Below are 17,559 nucleotides of genomic sequence, written 5' to 3' on the forward strand. Positions count from 1 at the left end.
ATACACCCTCCAATCAAAATATTGATAGAAATTGCCTGCAAAGTCAATAAAACAAGATTAAATTGTAATAAAACAGATAAAATTACTTACCTTATTTTTCACACGAGGCACACGCTCTCTCGCCGATCCAGTCACGTGTGCCATCTAGTGTTTGACGGCAGTTGCCGGTAGAGGGCGCTACATATATCAGCAGTTTGTTGTTGGCAGATTCGTCCTGACACGATCAAAAGACGGAGTACGTGGATACCGACATCTTCCGGGACCTGAAAATATTCCATTCCTATGATTTCAAATCATGTCACTGTCACTGACCGTATTATAGACCCAGTACGCTGTACTCCTTAGTCTTGTTGTACCTTGGTAAGTACTATTACTAATTACCAGCTCAAGCAAGTCAAGACTCTTTCTCTGTACACAGGAACAGAGTTCATAAAATCAGAACTCATAAAATTGTCAATAACCTCTCTTTATTAAGTAATTATACACGATACGCAAGGTGCTTAGCATGTCCATGTATACTAAGCGCCTTGAGACAATCAAACTATTGTCCTGAATTAGAATGCAAAATGTACTAACTCTACCACAGCGACGCCATCATGCACATATAATACTGTTTTTGTTTCTTAACTTGCAGAATTGATGATCAGGCAATAACTACAGTTCAAAATTAGAATGGCGGAGCATCCATCAACATCAGCCAGTCATTCACAACAATCTGTACCAGACTTCGTTGAACTGAATGACCTCATTAGTAATAGGGTAACGCCCGGTTCATACTTCCTGCGAAATCAAATGCGAAGCGAATGTTGACATCACATATTCACAACGAATAATTTGCAGCAGTTAAGCTCTGCTCAACTCATTTGCGAATATTGCTGCGAAAGGAGAGTTGTGATGTCAAAGTTCACGTCAAATTCGGATTGGTAGGAAGTATTTACTGGGCTTAACTTGGAATTTTGTATACAAAATTCCATGTTAAGTCCAGATCATATGAATAGATGCAACAAATGACTACCATCAGGCAATGCACTACTGACTTTCTAACTTCCAATAGACCCCTTGCGTAACATTAAACGCAACACTGATGCGCGCGTTCTCACGCACAAAGAAGAGCTATCGTCCAATCATTTGCTTTCTTTGACCCAAGTGAGGGTGCTTTTTGAGCGTGAAGACGTCACATGCAAGGGGTCAACAAGAAGTAAATCCCTCTAGAGGATATAGTCGTTCTCGGAGTTCCAAGGTTTATATTGACTTAGTTGCAATAATCCTAACCCTCCATCCTCCATCCTGCAATAGTCGGGAGGATGGAGCGTTACAATTATACAAACTACTATTTACTTAGCGAGCAAGCTCAAAGTCATGACCTAAAAGGTCAGTACCTTGCTAGTCCCCAACCAATTGTGATTGACCATTAATGGTTGATGTCCCAACACTGCTTCACGTAATCAATGTATTGTTGGACTTGCTTGTACATTGTACATGTATAAACTGGAAATTTGCAGGTTGGACTAATGGTATTGATTGTATAAACGTTGGACGAAGGTTTTACTTGAAAAAAAGGCCGTACGAAACAAGTGTTGTAGTATTCCTTCATAGCACTTGAACTGAGCCAGCATAGTCTTTGTACTTGAAGTCAATACTTGATACTAAACTGAAAAATAACCTTTACTTGACATTATGTACTCGATACTGGACTGTGTACATGGTGTACTTTGAATCGATTTGTATATACTTTTGGTCAAAACAAGACTATAAATTATGTTGCGTTGAGATCTAGTGGTCCAGGCTCTATGACTTTAAGACAAAGCATGGACAAAGGAATTACATGGACTAAGCAAGGCCATCCTTTCACTGTTCTTGTTTCAAACAAAAAATAGACTCCCAGCCCATCAGGGATATTGATACAGACCCGAACTCGCTTTAGTTTTGTTTCACTCACTGTTTGATACAAAAGAGAAATGGTTTCCTAAACAATCTGACAATAACATTAAAGTATCTGTTTTCTTGTTACATAGATTGGAGGGAAGATTCTGTTTGCGACTGATGACTGGTTTGCTGTTGCTGAGAACCTTCTGAATGTAAAGTATTAAGTTATTAATATTATTGATTTATGAAAAACATTCAATCATCCCAGACAAAATACAGAGTTTTATACAAATAGATTTGAAAAATTACAGTAAAGCATTAAGAAATACAAAATAATAACTTTACCTGAATAATGATAATAACACTTTTTTATAGCACCTTACCACAGCCTGAACGGCACCTCAAAGTGCTTCCAACTTTATAACCCCGGTCACTGGGCCTTAAATCATTCCTTAAACCTTCTCAACTCACTTTGGATTAACAGCCCGTACTGCAGGTTACTGCGCTCCAAGCTTTTCATTCACATAAACCATCTCTACCCTCACATATTACCCCTTGGTGGAGAGAAGCATTGGTGAAGTGTCTTGCTCAAGGACACAAGTATCACGACCCGGAATCGAACCCACATCCCGCTGAGCCTCCAGAACTTGAGGTTTTCTTCCAATACCTAACCACTGTTCATAATTGTACTATTTTTTTTTTAATAATACATTTGTGTTGCACTTACAGCCTGAGCCAGCACAGTGGAAGGAAGGAGAGTTTACAAAATATGGTAAATGGATGGATGGTTGGGAGTCTAGAAGGAAACGAATCGCTGGTCATGATTGGTGCATCATTCAACTAGGTATCTCTGGTTTGATACATGGAGTGGATGTAGATACGTCTTATTTCACTGGAAACTATGCTCCAAGAATCTCCATCCAGGCAGCATGTCTTGGAGACGGTAGGTCTTATTAAACAATGCCTTAAAAGCCTTCTTCACACTACATTCTGCACAGTTGCCCCTTGGGAATAATAGCTGGTCTTTTTACACACGGATCGCTTTTCCCCGGTCTGCCCCGGCAAATGGGCATACCCTGGCCGGGGAATAGCCACCCCTGCTCTGGAGTAGGGGTAAGCAACTTAACAACCCAAGGGTATTCTTGAAATGTGCAACCATAACCCAGTGGAATTGGGACCTAGGCAGAGACAGTGTGAAAGTGTGCCGGGGTTTCGCAGGGTAAACAAACTCCTGGGGCCTTCCCAGGGCTGTATTCCACGGGGATAAGAGCTACAGTGTTAAAAGGGCTTTAGAAACAATGTTTTTTTTTAGACACAATGTGTTTAAGACATTTGGGATAGACCCTTTTTGTCTAGTAACTTTTAAAAAGTTAGTACATGCTATTACGCACAGCTCTCCAACAATCAGCCATTAGCTAAAGTGTCTTGTTATTACAGTTTCTGTTGAAGTCTGGGTATTTTCGCCCATTCATTCCAATGTGACTTGACTTTAAATTTATTTATATTTTATTTATTTGATTGATTTCAGATATTGTTTTCCCAAAGAGAACTGCTACAATGGGTTCAGCTGCAAGTGACAAAGACAAAACAGAAATTGAGAAGATGGGAGTCGACGTAAGTAATGCTTTTATTAATGAAAAAAAGTACGGCTTACCAACCAAAATGACCTATGGTATAAATGCAAACAATCGTTAATGGATTGATAATCCAACCCTAGTAGAGTGTAACCTTTGAGAAAGACTCTGCTATAAAAACATTAGACCATAAACTAGTTTTACTTGTATTTGAAGTAACACTTTGAACAGCTGATATTTGCAAAATAAGTTCCAACCTCAAAGTTTGTAAAACAACATGCTTATCACTGAAACAAATACAAGCTGATTTATGCAAATGTAAAAGGCCAGAGCCAAATTTGTTTTGTTTCAACACTTCAATCACATTAGGCAGTTGTAGCGATTTCTAATAATGTATAAACAGTTTTTTTTCTCAAGAAGACGATCAGAGCATACTGATCGAAACGTCGAGTTGAAACCGACGGTTCTTTTCAGAACTACCCCAACTCATTAGAGAAAGTCATTACATTGTGTTACCGCAAACCTTTCCATATAGTATTTCCACCATGTAAAGTTTCAAATCCTACATTAATGTTTGTTTTAGGAGTGGGAGGATATTGTAGAGGTTACACCCCTTCAACCAGGCTATAAGGATACCTGTCATAACTACTTTACTGTGAACTCAACCAAGAGGTGGACCCACCTACGCCTTAATATGTACCCTGGTAAGATACTATCTGTCGTCTATTTTATAAGTAAATCTTGGTAGGCACTTATGCTTTGATGTTTGCCTTTGTAACCGTTCATTGAGGCATGTCACGGCCAAGCTGATTAGAGCTTTTGACTAGAGCTCTGATGTTTCTGATCAGTAGAGTGTGGGTTCGAGTCCTGGTCAGTGCACTTAACCATTATTACTCTGTTTTTTTTGGATGGGACGTTTAGCTGTTGGTCTGGTGTATTTGCATGCACGTGAAAGAACCCATGCATGTGAAAGAACCCAGTGCACTTATTTAAAAGAGAAGTAGGGGTTTGCCCTGGTGTTCCTGGTTTGATTAGCGCCACAGCACCTTGTTAACCATGACATGGCGATAATGAATTGTTCCCATACTTCAAGCTCTACAATACCTTATAGGAAAAAACTGAATGTTGAAGTACATTGACCAACTCTAAATGACGGATATGAGCGCTATATAAGAAGCCACTACTACTATTATCATTGTCAAAGCCATTTTAGATTTTCCAAAACTACTCCAATCTTATTAATGTAAATTTCTGTAATATTATTCTCAATATAGATGGGGGTATCGCTCGACTGCGGGTGTATGGAGAAGCCGTTCCTAATTGGTCCAAAGTGTCTCCTCATCAGGTACTTACTGTAAACATTTCAAAGAAAACCAGGAATTTGAGAATACTTGAAGATCTTCTGTTCAAGTTTGTTGTGCCTGCTTAAGGGCAAAATGACATTGATTTATCAAATATCGAAACTGACTGGGTAAGTTTGAACAAAGTAGTGGGTTTGACTTTGAACAAAGACAAAATGAGTGGAGCAGGACCTGAACCATTGACCTACGGATTAACGTGTCGGCTCTACCAACTGAGCTATCTAACCCTACTAGCCAATATCTAGTGTAACCAGGGACCACACCCAAGTTTACGATAGCCAGGGGATCACATTAGGGGATGCAACTTCCAATTTTAAACATCAAGAGAGGCTACTTACATTTACTTAAAGGAACACGTTGCCTTGGATCGGTCGAGTTGGTCTTTGAAAAGCGTGTGTAACCGTTTTTTTATAAAATGCATATGGGTAGAAAGATGTTGTAAAAGTAGAATACAATGATCCACACAAACACGCCTCGAAATTGCGTGGTTTTCCTTATACCTCGTCGACTAACACGTCGGCCATTTATGGGGGTCAAAATTTTGACTCCCATAAATGGCCGACCGTGTTAGTTCGCACAGTAGAAGGAAAACCACGCAATTTCGAGGCAAACTTGTGTGGATCATTGTATTCTACTTTTAAAACATCTTTCCAACCATATGCATTATATACAAAACGGTTACAGACGCTTTTGTTTTGACCAACTCGTCCGATCCAAGGCAACGTGTTCCTTTAATAACCTCTACAGTTTCTTATTGTTTAATGACTCATGGTTTCTTTGTCTTATTTGCTTTCTAGTTAATCAATCTTGTTGCAGTAGAAAACGGAGGGGTCTGTCTTGGTTATAGCGATGTCCATTTTGGTCATGCAAGGAATCTTCTTACTTTACCGAGGTCACTAACAATGGCTGATGGATGGGAGACAGCTAGAAGAGTAAGTACAATATGTTTACTTTCAGTGCTTATTATATTTCTGGTGGGGGATTGTTTACTTGAGGTGAGGGGGGTGTTTTACAAGCTGTGTGAAACATACCAGTATTATGATCTATGGATTGTTTATGCTTTCTAGCAATTGGTGACATGGTCATGTTACTCATATGGGTTGTGTTCACCCAGCCTGCTGGAGCCCCATTAAGGGTTATGGTCACCCCAGACTGTTTTTTTTATGTGAAGCCCCAGACGGTTGTTTAAAATTGAAGATAAAGGAAAAAGCTTGTGGGCTTCAATTTATAAAGGCTTCAATTGACACAATTTACCAGTTGTCAACATCACAATATCACAATTGTGCCATTTTTTGAGTTAATATCAAGTGTATTGTGCGCAATTTGGGCTGCGTGGCAATTACTTGCTTACGATTGACTCCCAAAATGTAGCTACATTTGATGGCTGTGGATTCAAGGGGTCAATACAAGGGGTTAATGCAAGGGGTCAATGCAAGGGGTCAATGCGAGGGGTCAATGCAAGGGGTCAATGCAAGGGGTCAATGCGCGGTGATTCTATCAAGGGGTCAATGCAAGGGGTCAATGCGAGGGGTCAATGCAAGGGGTCAATGCGAGGGGTCAATTCCAAGATGTTTGTATAACGCTACATTTCCTTTATGTTTATGTTTAGCTTGACCGACCTGCCATACTTGAAGCAGATAACCATGGAGTTTTAAAAGTACAAGGCTGGGAGTGGGCTGTCTTCAGACTAGGCCATCAGGGATGCATTAAAAGGGTAAATATTATACACATATTGACTGGCAATGAGGTAACTAGTGTACGTCTATACCCCTGAGGGACTTTGAGTGACCGTAGGAGGGACCTATTTCCCAAGGCCGAGGCCAAGGGAAATAGGCCCCTCTTCTGGTCACTCACAAGCTCGAGGGGGAATAGACGTACACTAGTTACCTCGTTGCCAGTCAATATGTGTTTTATAACACAGCTCGGTCTTAAATGTGAAATAAGAACGGAAGTTTTGTAGTTGCTGTTCACGGTTCAAGTCAAGAGAGGGCGCTGTAACCGAACACTATTTCATAGACTAGTGCCCGCTAGGGAACTAGTTCTCACAAAACACGCCCGCGTGATCACTAGACTATATAAGTTCATCCCAAGTGACTGTGTTTCAGCCAACTAGAATACAGAACAAGCAAGAGGTGTGTTATAAATAAGTTATAAGGAATGGTTCAGGATGAATATATCCTGAACATCGCCACACTTTGAGGCTCATGAATAATGCACGATACCAGCCTTATCGAATGGCTGGATCCTGTTAAATGGACCGTTGACCTCACATTAATTTCACACAGGAATTTGCAGTCAATTCACACGTACATGTATGTACACATATATGTATTACAAAGTGAATAAAACAACACTACATGAAGTACATAACATTATGCACACGTACTCTGCTTGCAGACAATCAGGTGCAAGCTGACACACTGCATCACCTCGGACCAATCATTACACAGATATGGAAAGCTGACGTCACTGTACGTTTATCTAATGAAATCATTGTATCCATTTAAATCATTGGGTCTGTAAGACCAGTGTCTGTCTTTATGCACAAGGATAATGACAGGGAACCAGTCTAGGTGGAATGTAACTACCTCTAAGTACATGTGGTTTATTTGAAGAACAAATTGTTTTCATTTCATGCGTTATATATTGTCTATTACTTCCCAAATGTTCTCAGTATGTACTTCTCTCATTACAAATCAATAAACATTCAGCTTCAGTGAGGGGTGAATATTTCCTTATAAATTGTTTTTTTTTCTTTGATGTTTTATCCAGATTGAAATTGACACGAATCATTTCAAGGGCAATTATCCAGATTCCTGTTCGATAGAGGGTAAGTGAGAAGAAATATTGTTCAATGGTTACATGTTGTTGAGCAATACATGTTTGAAGGACACTTATTCACAATTTTCAATGAATACACACAACCAATTTATAAAGACCCATCAAATTTAGTTGTCAAAAAAGAAAGCAACAAAATCTAGTTAATGTTTGGTCAAGTGTCAACTTTTTGCGGGTGATATTGCACTTCTGTGGAGGGTTGGTACTTGTATGGGCTTTATAATAAGTGAGCTTTCAAAGGGAAATATTTAGGTGTGAGACCTAAAGCACTGTGTAATGGTTTACAAGGTGCTGAAGCATGCTGTGGCGCAACATGCAGCCAACCAAATCAGGAACACTGGGGCGAACCCCTTCTCTTTTCGCTAAGTGCACTGGGTTCTTTTATGCGCTTTGCACAACATACGGGACCATCGTCTTTACATCCCATCAGAAGGATGCAGTAATAAAGGGGGCGGGGGGGGGGAGGCGGGGTGTCTTGCTTAAGGACACTAGTGTAATAACAGGGACTCGAACCCACACTCGCTGATCAGAAACATCAGACTTTGAGTCTGGTGCTCTTGATCGCTCACACCATGAACCATGGTGTTTGGACTCGTGCAAGTACAGTTTATATTTTGTTATCATTACATAATTCAAATAATGTTTTTATTTGGTATGCAGGGTGTATTATGTCAAGTGCTAATGAGAAACGATGCCATGCTTACAGAAGTGGCAAGACCAGAGGAGATTTCTCAGACTGTATGTGGACAGTGATTTTACCTCCTAGTAAGGTAAGGTTTAATTCAATTCAATTCAGATACACTTTTGTCTCCATACTTTGTCGACAAATAATGACAAGTACATGTAATTATGGAGTAAAGCAAAAATAACATTAGGTAGTAGTAAGCAGGATAAATGGAGTACATGTAAGGGGTGTATTAAAAACAGAAGCTTGCTTGTAGCAAACAGCCAGATATTAAAAAAACAAAACGGACCTCAAACAAAATGACAGAAGAACATTATACATTCAGGTGAGATTCGAACCCACGACCCTTGCAATTCTAGAGCAGTGTCTTACCAACTATACTACCGAGGTTGCCCAGTAGCTAGAGGCAGTTCGAATCCTATGTTTTGGCAGCGGGTAGAATTACAAGGGTCGTGGGTGCAAATCCCACCCGAGTAATATGCCTGTGATTTTTTTTCACAGGACTCGGGGAAAGTACCGAGTATATATCAGTGTATGGGTAGAAACCAAAACTAATACTCTTTAGCCACGATTCAAATTTAATTTATGTTATATAACATTTACATGTCAACTACACTGAACAAAAAGATACATAGTTTAGATAAGAAAAAATACAACATATTCATAATAAGGGAAAAAATGTAAGAAGAGGTTGGCATGGTTGATGGGGTGACTATAAAAGTAAACTTCTGATATTCGGACCAATTGAACTAACTTTTAAATTGTAATTTCTTTGTGTATTCCTCAGCTCTCGGCACATAATCAACATTTCTATGAATCCACAGTCGTTGATGTTGGTCCTGTCACCCATGTACGTCTTATTATGCGTCCGGATGGCGGCATTAGTCGTATGCGTCTTTGGGGATACATTCATAAAATCGCTGCCAAAATGTAACGTAAGAAACTTAGACCAATGTAAGAACTTACTACCCAGTAGTGAAGGTAATAACGAGAAGACCCCTCAATCCACCTAAAGGGTGGCTGCAGTGTTTTTTTATTCATTTAAGCGATTAAACATGACTTTTAAACCTGAAATATTTTTTTATTAAATGCGCAAGTATTTTAAAAATGGTTTTCAAGAGATTAAACGTTTGCATAAACGTGACGTCATGTCGGTAACTTGAGCCATCGGGCCCCCTGGCTGTGTGTATATAGAAACCTGTGCACTGTGTGGCCTGGTACCTAGGCGCGTGTAGTTAGGGACCAGGCTCTTTTTGCCGACGATGTGTTTGAATTCCCGACGTGTCGTCGATGGTGGGGGCGGTAACAACCACAAAGGGGGGGGGGTGGGGGCATGACTTATTCGCTCATTTTGCAAGTCAGATATGTCGGGAATAAACAAAACACATTTTATTGATGCTCAATACATATATCAGAAATAAATGACAACAAAATTAACACTTTTATTTTAATTCACTGCAGCATCCCTTTAAAGACAGTGGACACTATTGGTAATTGTCAAAGACCAGTCTTTTCACTTGGTGTATCTCAACAAATGCATAAAATGACAAACCTGTGAGAATTTTAGCTCAATCTGTCATCAAAGTTGCGAGATAATAATGAAAGAAAAAACACCCTTGTCGCAGGAAGTTGTGTGCTTTCAGATGCTTGATTTTGAGACCTCAAATTCTAAATCTGAGGTCTCGAAATCAAATGCGTGGAAAATTACTTTTTTCTTGAAAAATCTGCCACTTTAGACGGAGCCGTTTCTCACCAGGTTTTATACTATAAACCTCTCCCCATTACTCGTTACCAAGTTAGGTTTATTTTGCGAATAACAATTTTGAGTAGTTACCAATAGTGTCCACTACCTTTAATCTGATCTCATTTTCTGTCAAGTTTTACACATTAGAGACATATCATAGATTTTCACCTCATATTAAACATTAGTTTTCAATCTAATAAAGGAATGTTTTTTAATTTCCTGTTTAAAGATTTGCTCGCTCTCTTTGTTTATACATGTAGGCGTACCCTAATGTATACATTTCTCACCCAACCAGAATTGTTTGCATGTAACAAATTATATTTACATTAATTATAATAAAAACGATATTCATATTCGAATACATATTAGTTTGTGGTAAATTAAACAAGGTGTGTTTTTTAAAATGCAACCGCTATTTCATGATGCACCTGATGATAGCCTGAGATCACTGAGATTGTAAGAATATACTAATTTTGAATTTTATGAGTTGTGGTGGATGTTTTAATGACTTGAAAGGCCTTGATAATGTTATGTCAATAAGACACGAATTTGTGAAGAAAAAATTGGCCTAATGCTTATCCCACTCCACAACTTAGACAATTAATGATTTAAGTCATTGAGGCTTTAACACATTTTGAGTCTTACTCCAAGACTTTAAACGCAACTAGCATTACCCTTGAGCTAGACTCTACAATGGGCATTGAACATGACTCAAATTAGCAACTTCGTGCCTACAAGTTACTGAAGTAGACATGAAACAGCAGTAGTAAAATTCAATTACCCAACTGTTTGAACAGCTTTTTTGGACAAGCATGTACAGTTTGGCAGGTGTGAGTGACAATGCGTGGGAACGCTGTCTGTTAAACAGACGGCTGTTTGCTGCATATTATGCGAAGTGCTTCTAGACAATTTACTAAGTAAAAGCTAAGTCGCTATGTAGTAAGAAAAATTTATTGAGAAATAAATTGAACCATTCATGACATAATATATTTTGTGTTCTTCTTTCTGTCATATAATCATTGTGAAATGACTCTCTCCAATAGATGTTTAAATTTGCATCGGGATAAAGAATATTCATTTTTATTTTTCTTACCCATACCAAAAACGACTATTGTTAAGATTTTAATCAAAGGCAAGATCAATGGCTTACTTACATGATTTAACTTTTCATAATTCTATTATTTCTGAATAATTGTACCCGAACCAAAAATTTACTTTTCATTTTATGAGCTGTTTTTAAAAACAAATTGCTTAAATCTATTATGATGGGTACGACCAAGTCAAATGAATGCAGAGAGGCGCGAGTGTCTTCCAACTTTAATCTGATTTGAAGACCTCAAAATCTAATTCTGAGGTCTAGAAATCAAACTCGGGGAAAATTACTTCTTTTTCAAAAACTACGTTACTTCAGTTCGGAGCCGTTTCCACAATGTTTTATACTATCAACAGCTCCCCATTACTCGTTACCAAGTATGTTTTTATGCTAAGAGTTATTATGAGTAATTACCAATAGTGTCCACTGCCTTTAAAACGTTTGTTTGGTCAAGCACGTTGAGCAGTAACTCATTGGTAGACACAAACAGTTAGATGGGTTATGAACTATTCTCGATAAAGTGTTAGCCGAAACCAGATGCTATATTTAAATTTATGAGAAAACAAATTCCATATTTGAAACGGTCCTACATCATACTCACGACAATTCTAAATATAAGTTTAACTTTTTAACCCTATAACAATACCTATATGTATGTACAATAATGTTAAGAATAAGCTGGACGGAGTATAAAGGCTTTCATCGGATCAGATGATGTAGTATCATAACCACATGTTCATTACAAAGTTACATTTTAAAAATATGCTATGTCAGATTTTTGGCCCCATTTTTGGGGTGAATGATATTTCAAAGAGTATCACCCGCTCTAACAAAAAAAGTTTAACTTTTACTTTAAATGGTCATCAGGAACCATGACAAAAATTTAAAACGTTTCTTATAAAACACATACGAATTGGTCACGTGATATATTGTCGGGATCCCGACAAAAACTAATTTTGAGCTCTTTATTCCACTGCTACTAATAATTGGCGGACTTTTTCGAGCAATGACTCAAATGAAAGCTTGTAACTTTCTCGACCCCCATCAAAACACCTATTGAATTTTAAATCAAAAATTTTGGGTCAAATCGGCCAAAAATCTGAAATAACAGTGGTTTCTTATATGGCGCGCGTATCTACAACTCAGAGACGCTGAAGGCGCTTTATCGTCTAGGCCTATCTATTGAATTATTCTACGTTACTATTATACATAAGGCTACACAAAAGTTGATACACTTGCTTAAAGCATTGGACACTATTGGTAATTGTCGAAGACCAGTCTTCTCACTTGCTGTATCTCAACAAAATGCATAAAATAACAAACCTGTGAAAATTTGAGCTCAATCGGTCATCAAAGTTGGGAGATAACAATGAAAAAAACCCTTGTCACCGCGGTGTGCGCTTTCAGATTTCTTGATTTCGAGACTTTAAATTCTAAATAAAAAAAATATGAGGTCTCGAAATCAAATTCGATTAAAATTACTTCTTTCACGAAAACTACGTCACTTCAGAGGGAGACATTATTCAGAAAGTTTTATACTATCAACAGCTCCCCATTACTCGCTACAAAGTAAGGTTTTGTGCTTATAATTGTTTTGAGTAATTACCAATAGTGACCACTGTCTTTAAAGGGAAGTTACACGTTTTTAATTACTCAAAATAAATATTAACTTAAAAAACTGACTTGGTAACGATCATTGTAGAGCTGTTGATAGTTTAAAACATTGTGAGAAACGGCTCCCTCTGAAGTAGCATAGATTTTAGGAAAGAGGTAATTTCTCACTAAACTAATAAAAGACTTTTAGCCAGAAGTCTTTAATTCCTACCTAAAAGTACACAAATTCGTCCAACAAGGGTGTTTTTTTCTCTCACCATTTTCTCGCAACTTTGATGACCAATTTAGCTCAAATTTTCACAGGCTTGATATTTTATGCTATGTTGGGATACAACAAGTGAGAAGACTGGTCTATGACATTTACCAAACGTGTACCTTCTCTTTAATACACGCTTAGTGATAATATTTAACAATAATGCCCTTACCTAGCTGTACTTCGGCATTAAATAGTAACTAATATTGAATGAAACAATGGCACTGAACCCACTCCATAACCAGAGAATTGTCACGCGTACCTACTTACTTTCCTTAGCTACAGAGGAACCACAATGCCCCGCTACTAACAATTATAAGAAAAACACAAAATGTTTGCATAATATTGTACTTTGAAATCCTCCATTAGTCTTTCGTTTCTATTAACATTAGTATTACAATCGCCTAGCAATGGAACTTTTTCAGGAAGTAAAAATGTCATCAATCTACTACCTCAGTAGTGACAGCTCAGTAAATACATAATTATAGAGGTGGTGAGTGGATGTTTCAAATGCTTACTAAACACTGGTCGGCACAATCGCTATTGTACACTAAAATATGGATATGACTAGAGCAATTCATGATCATTTTAAAGTGCACATGCCTCTTAGCCAGGGTAACCCAATATTGTAACAATGAAAAGTATTATATTAACTTTTATATTTCTGCACTTCATTCGTTAATTCTTCATTGAAGATTTCAGATTTCTGCTCTGGTTTCCTTAATAATGTGACGACGTAACACATTCAATTTATAACAGTCCGAAATAAAAATTATTTACACTAACACATAAGACTACCATGACTGCGGTGGGAGTGTAACAACTTGCTATTGATTTACGAGACTGGAGAAAACATAAACCAGTATTGCAAAGAACTAAACAGTAATATTGAAACACTATCGAGAGGTTTATGGATTGAGAGAATGAGTGATACTCTCGTTTCCATCTTCTTTATAGTGTGTGTTTATAATTGCATTGCTGTTTTTTAAATTTCTTAGGTTTGTTAATGATTAATTTCTTAGTTTAGTTCTTTTTAGCCTTTGTTTTTTCTTCTTAAATTGTATCTATGTGAAACGCCTTGGGGGGACTTTGGCGCTATATAAGTTTTCGTTATTATTAATATACTTAGTCTCGATATAATAACTTTGAACTTTAAAGTATGAAATTTAGCTTGGTGTAAAAACAATATTAGATTACTGGCAACAAGTGCATAAAACAACTTTCAAGACAGAATTGAAATAGGCCTGACGTTTCAAACATTGTACTCGTCCCGTTCTTAAGAGAAACGCCGCCGAATTTCGAGGTCAAATTTTGTAAAGTAGAATGATCCATGACAAAAAAAAACAACTAATTGGTTGACTATTGACAAATGGAAACACGGTATCAACAAGAAACTCGTTAAAATGATTGAACTTGGGTTATGATAAGCCCGGGCCATGAGCTTGCAAAATGCTCAACTTACAAGTGGGATCAAGCTTAATCAAATTGATTCCCTGTAAAGACCTTTGAGTCATAAATACTATTTCTTATATTGCGTTATACGGGCAAGTTGAAGTTGTACCTTCTTTTGATTGATTTGTCAAGCAATTTACAAATCCCACAACGATTTTTTTAATGAATAAGTGACAAACTGGTTAGTATAATATTATGAAGCCGTTTCTGTGTTAAATAATGACACAGTTTCATCGAAACGTCAATTAATTTTCGGCAGGTATAGTAGGTTATCCCGCCAGCGACCGTATACGCGGATAAGATGTTGGCCTGGCTGGGGCCTGGCTTATTGGAAAATTACTTTCTGTTATTTATTAGAGTTTGACCAGAGTAGCTGTATTGTTGGAAATTAATTTCCATCGCCACTTGATGAAAACCCAAGACACTTATAAGACACTGTTGGTCATCCCCTCCAATCACAAAGAAACTTAAGCATTCCAGGTCAAGACCTAATACGAGAGCACGCAGTTCCGAAGTCCAATCATTATTATTATGATCAGTCGCTTAGAGAAAAATGACATGGTAAACATTTTCATCGCCCATATATTTTGACTCTATCTCTCACTCTTGCTCTAAGAAATGCCTCTGAATATCTTCGATACATTGTCTTACAATTTTGTATTTGTCAGTGGTCTCCTATGAAAAATCAAACGGGCGAAATCTACGTTATACATGAATACACCAAACTGCCATTTTAAAATCAAACGGTATGTACAAATGCAGGAAATTATTTCGTGTACCATTTTGAAAAGAAATTGCAAATAAAATCTCACAATATTATTTTTGATTTTAGACCATCGATGAACAATCAAAAGCGAATCAAGGCTTTGCCATTGTATGAATATTGCGATTTTGTGATCGATACATTGTATCTACCAAATAAACTTAATGTGTTTATTTGCTTGATTTATTTGTTAACCAATTAAGTATAACTACAATAACCATTAACGCTCAATGTTGAAAGCTAACTTAGTGCTGGACGGATTAACAAAAACTGATCATTTTTCTTCCTTCATTTCCAGTAGTTATTATGCGAGAAGAACCCAGGTACGTTAGAATGTTTAAGTACGGCATTCCACTTCTGCCTCCTTGGTGAGCTGGTCTTAGTCTCCATCTTGGCCCCATCAGAGACACTGTGATCCGTGCTTCCCAAATCGCCAGGAATATCCAAATCATCTCCCCATCTCTTTAACTCCTTTTCAGCGGGAAGTTCCCGAGCACCCAGCTTCAAATCCTGACGTCTGACTTTGTTTTCGTACTTTCCTACCATGTCATAGTTTGCGGTGACTACTTTGTGTTGAGGGTTGTTTTTCTGCCGTCGTCTTGTCTTTGGAACGGTAGCAGTAAGACTGGTCGTCTGTGCCTCCCAATAATTATTGTGATCCATCCATCCAGCAACGTTGGTTTGCTTCACAACTTTATTAAATACTGGTTTCCCTTCGCTGGTAACTTCCTCTGTCGCAATGGCGTCTTTCCACGTGTCAAGTTCTTGTTCTTGTGGAACAACTTTTCCGCCAATTTTCAGCGGGCTTGGGACGTGTTTGGCGCGAAACTTCTCTGGAATCCCAGCGTACTGCTTGGATTTGAATACCTCATCTGGTACTGGTTTGGTTTCCGGTTTAGGAGCTGTCTCCTCAACGATCTTCTTAAGTGGCTCTGAGACTTCATCAGTTGGCTCAGATGAGTTAGCAGCGGCAGGTTTGGAGCGTTTCCCCGTCCCTGGTACGTAGAGAGACTTGGGAGGAGGCAAGCCACGTGCTCGTCCTCCCTCATCGATCTTCCCAACCCATGAGGGTCTGTACTCTTTATTACCATAGACCCGATCCCAAGCTTTATTGAATGATTCATCAGTAACTTCGGTCACTGTGCCTCGAATCTGATCCAGTGTTTTCTCCATTGCTTCAGAGCGCCGAGGTGTGGCGCTGCTACTCTTTCGGCTTTCTTGCGCTGCTCTGTCTCGTTCTTGTTCCGACGACATGGCGTTACTATTAGTATGTTTGTTTCAAAGGTACAAAGGTAGATCGCAACAGATGGCGCATGAATCAATCAATCACACCTTGAAATGACGGAAGGGGCGACACGATGTCGGCTAACGGCTCACAAAATTACAACAGTCTCAAACGTGTAATACTTTTTTTTTCTCCATTTCTGTATTTTTGAGATGTTTTTTTCCTCCTCTCCATAAAGGAATTGTTACTCTGATCTTCTTGAAGTGGCCACGGGTCCGCGTTGTTTGCTCTCCTCACATTCGCGAACATACTTCAGTTGTAGATGAGACACTATAGTGGATGTTGCCTAGGGAACGTAATGGGGGAAATTAAAGTAACGTGACGTCATAAAGGTCGTGAAAGGGAGTTCTTAATCAGACAACAACGACCCTAAATTGGTATTCCAGAACTAAATAATATGGAAATACATCTTGTATTTGATTGCATTGTATTGTAAGCAAATTCAGGTCGGATTTTCAATAGAATAGATTTGTGGGCAACTCTCAAGTATAACACTCAATTTTACTCGAATCAATATTGAAACTCGGTGACAAGTGCAGATGATTTGGTTTACATTCCGTCAATTAGATTGATTTTAGTATCGAAATGCTACAACTTGTATACAACATCAAACAATGTGACCTGTAATACGTACTGTGTTTTCAACAAGTTTTGATAAATAAGACATCTGCAAAATACAGCATGAATATCACACATCCGATTCTCTATGAGAAAACACGGCACATCAATTTCAAAATGCACATCGCCGTTACCTTGGTACCATCTTGACCCAATGTAAACACCCATGTTAAGAATTGTTAGCATACGATTCACACCATAGTCCCATATAATCTATGTAATTCATGCGAAACAAACAGAACAAGCGAAGAAAAAAAAGGTGAGGTATATACATTACCAATGAAAGTGGTGGGACATCGTGCACGGCATTATTGTGTTTCCACGCCAGCCATTTTGCAATCAGTGCTATTATAAGCCCAGCCCTTTCTAATAACACTTGGGTAATGATTTACTCGATATTTCCAGCACTCCTC

At 38.2% G+C, this 17,559-nt stretch overlaps 2 protein-coding genes across 2 annotated transcripts; one reads left to right on the forward strand and one right to left on the reverse strand.

Annotated features, from left to right (window-relative positions):
- Positions 1 to 198: 198 nt before the first annotated feature.
- Positions 199 to 9,617, forward strand: LOC139941179 (allantoicase-like). Its single transcript, XM_071937642.1, has 12 exons — positions 199 to 360; positions 635 to 759; positions 2,016 to 2,078; positions 2,596 to 2,809; positions 3,395 to 3,480; positions 4,024 to 4,144; positions 4,715 to 4,785; positions 5,599 to 5,733; positions 6,411 to 6,515; positions 7,574 to 7,631; positions 8,300 to 8,409; positions 9,112 to 9,617. The coding sequence occupies exons 2-12, from the start codon at positions 673 to 675 to the stop codon at positions 9,256 to 9,258; spliced, it is 1,197 nt and encodes a 398-aa protein (XP_071793743.1). The 5' UTR covers positions 199 to 360; positions 635 to 672; the 3' UTR covers positions 9,259 to 9,617.
- Positions 9,618 to 12,016: 2,399 nt separating this feature from the next.
- Positions 12,017 to 16,448, reverse strand: LOC139941180 (uncharacterized). Its single transcript, XM_071937643.1, has one exon. It carries the CDS (start codon positions 16,414 to 16,416, stop codon positions 15,532 to 15,534), a length of 885 nt encoding a protein of 294 aa, XP_071793744.1. The 5' UTR covers positions 16,417 to 16,448; the 3' UTR covers positions 12,017 to 15,531.
- Positions 16,449 to 17,559: the final 1,111 nt, after the last annotated feature.

The sequence above is a fragment of the Asterias amurensis genome, chromosome 8 (genome assembly GCF_032118995.1).
Source record: "Asterias amurensis chromosome 8, ASM3211899v1".
Classification (NCBI taxonomy): Eukaryota; Metazoa; Echinodermata; class Asteroidea; order Forcipulatida; family Asteriidae; genus Asterias; species Asterias amurensis.

Excerpts from the sequence above, each read along its gene's own strand:
- LOC139941180 (XM_071937643.1), bottom strand. The coding sequence starts at position 16,416 with ATGGAGAAAACACTGGATCAGATTCGAGGCACAGTGACCGAAGTTACT.
- LOC139941179 (XM_071937642.1), top strand. The coding sequence starts at position 673 with ATGGCGGAGCATCCATCAACATCAGCCAGTCATTCACAACAATCTGTA. Across the intron at positions 4,145-4,714 it reads ACGCCTTAATATGTACCCTG|ATGGGGGTATCGCTCGACTG; the intron begins GTAAGATACTAT and ends TTCTCAATATAG. Across the intron at positions 8,410-9,111 it reads TGATTTTACCTCCTAGTAAG|CTCTCGGCACATAATCAACA; the intron begins GTAAGGTTTAAT and ends TGTATTCCTCAG.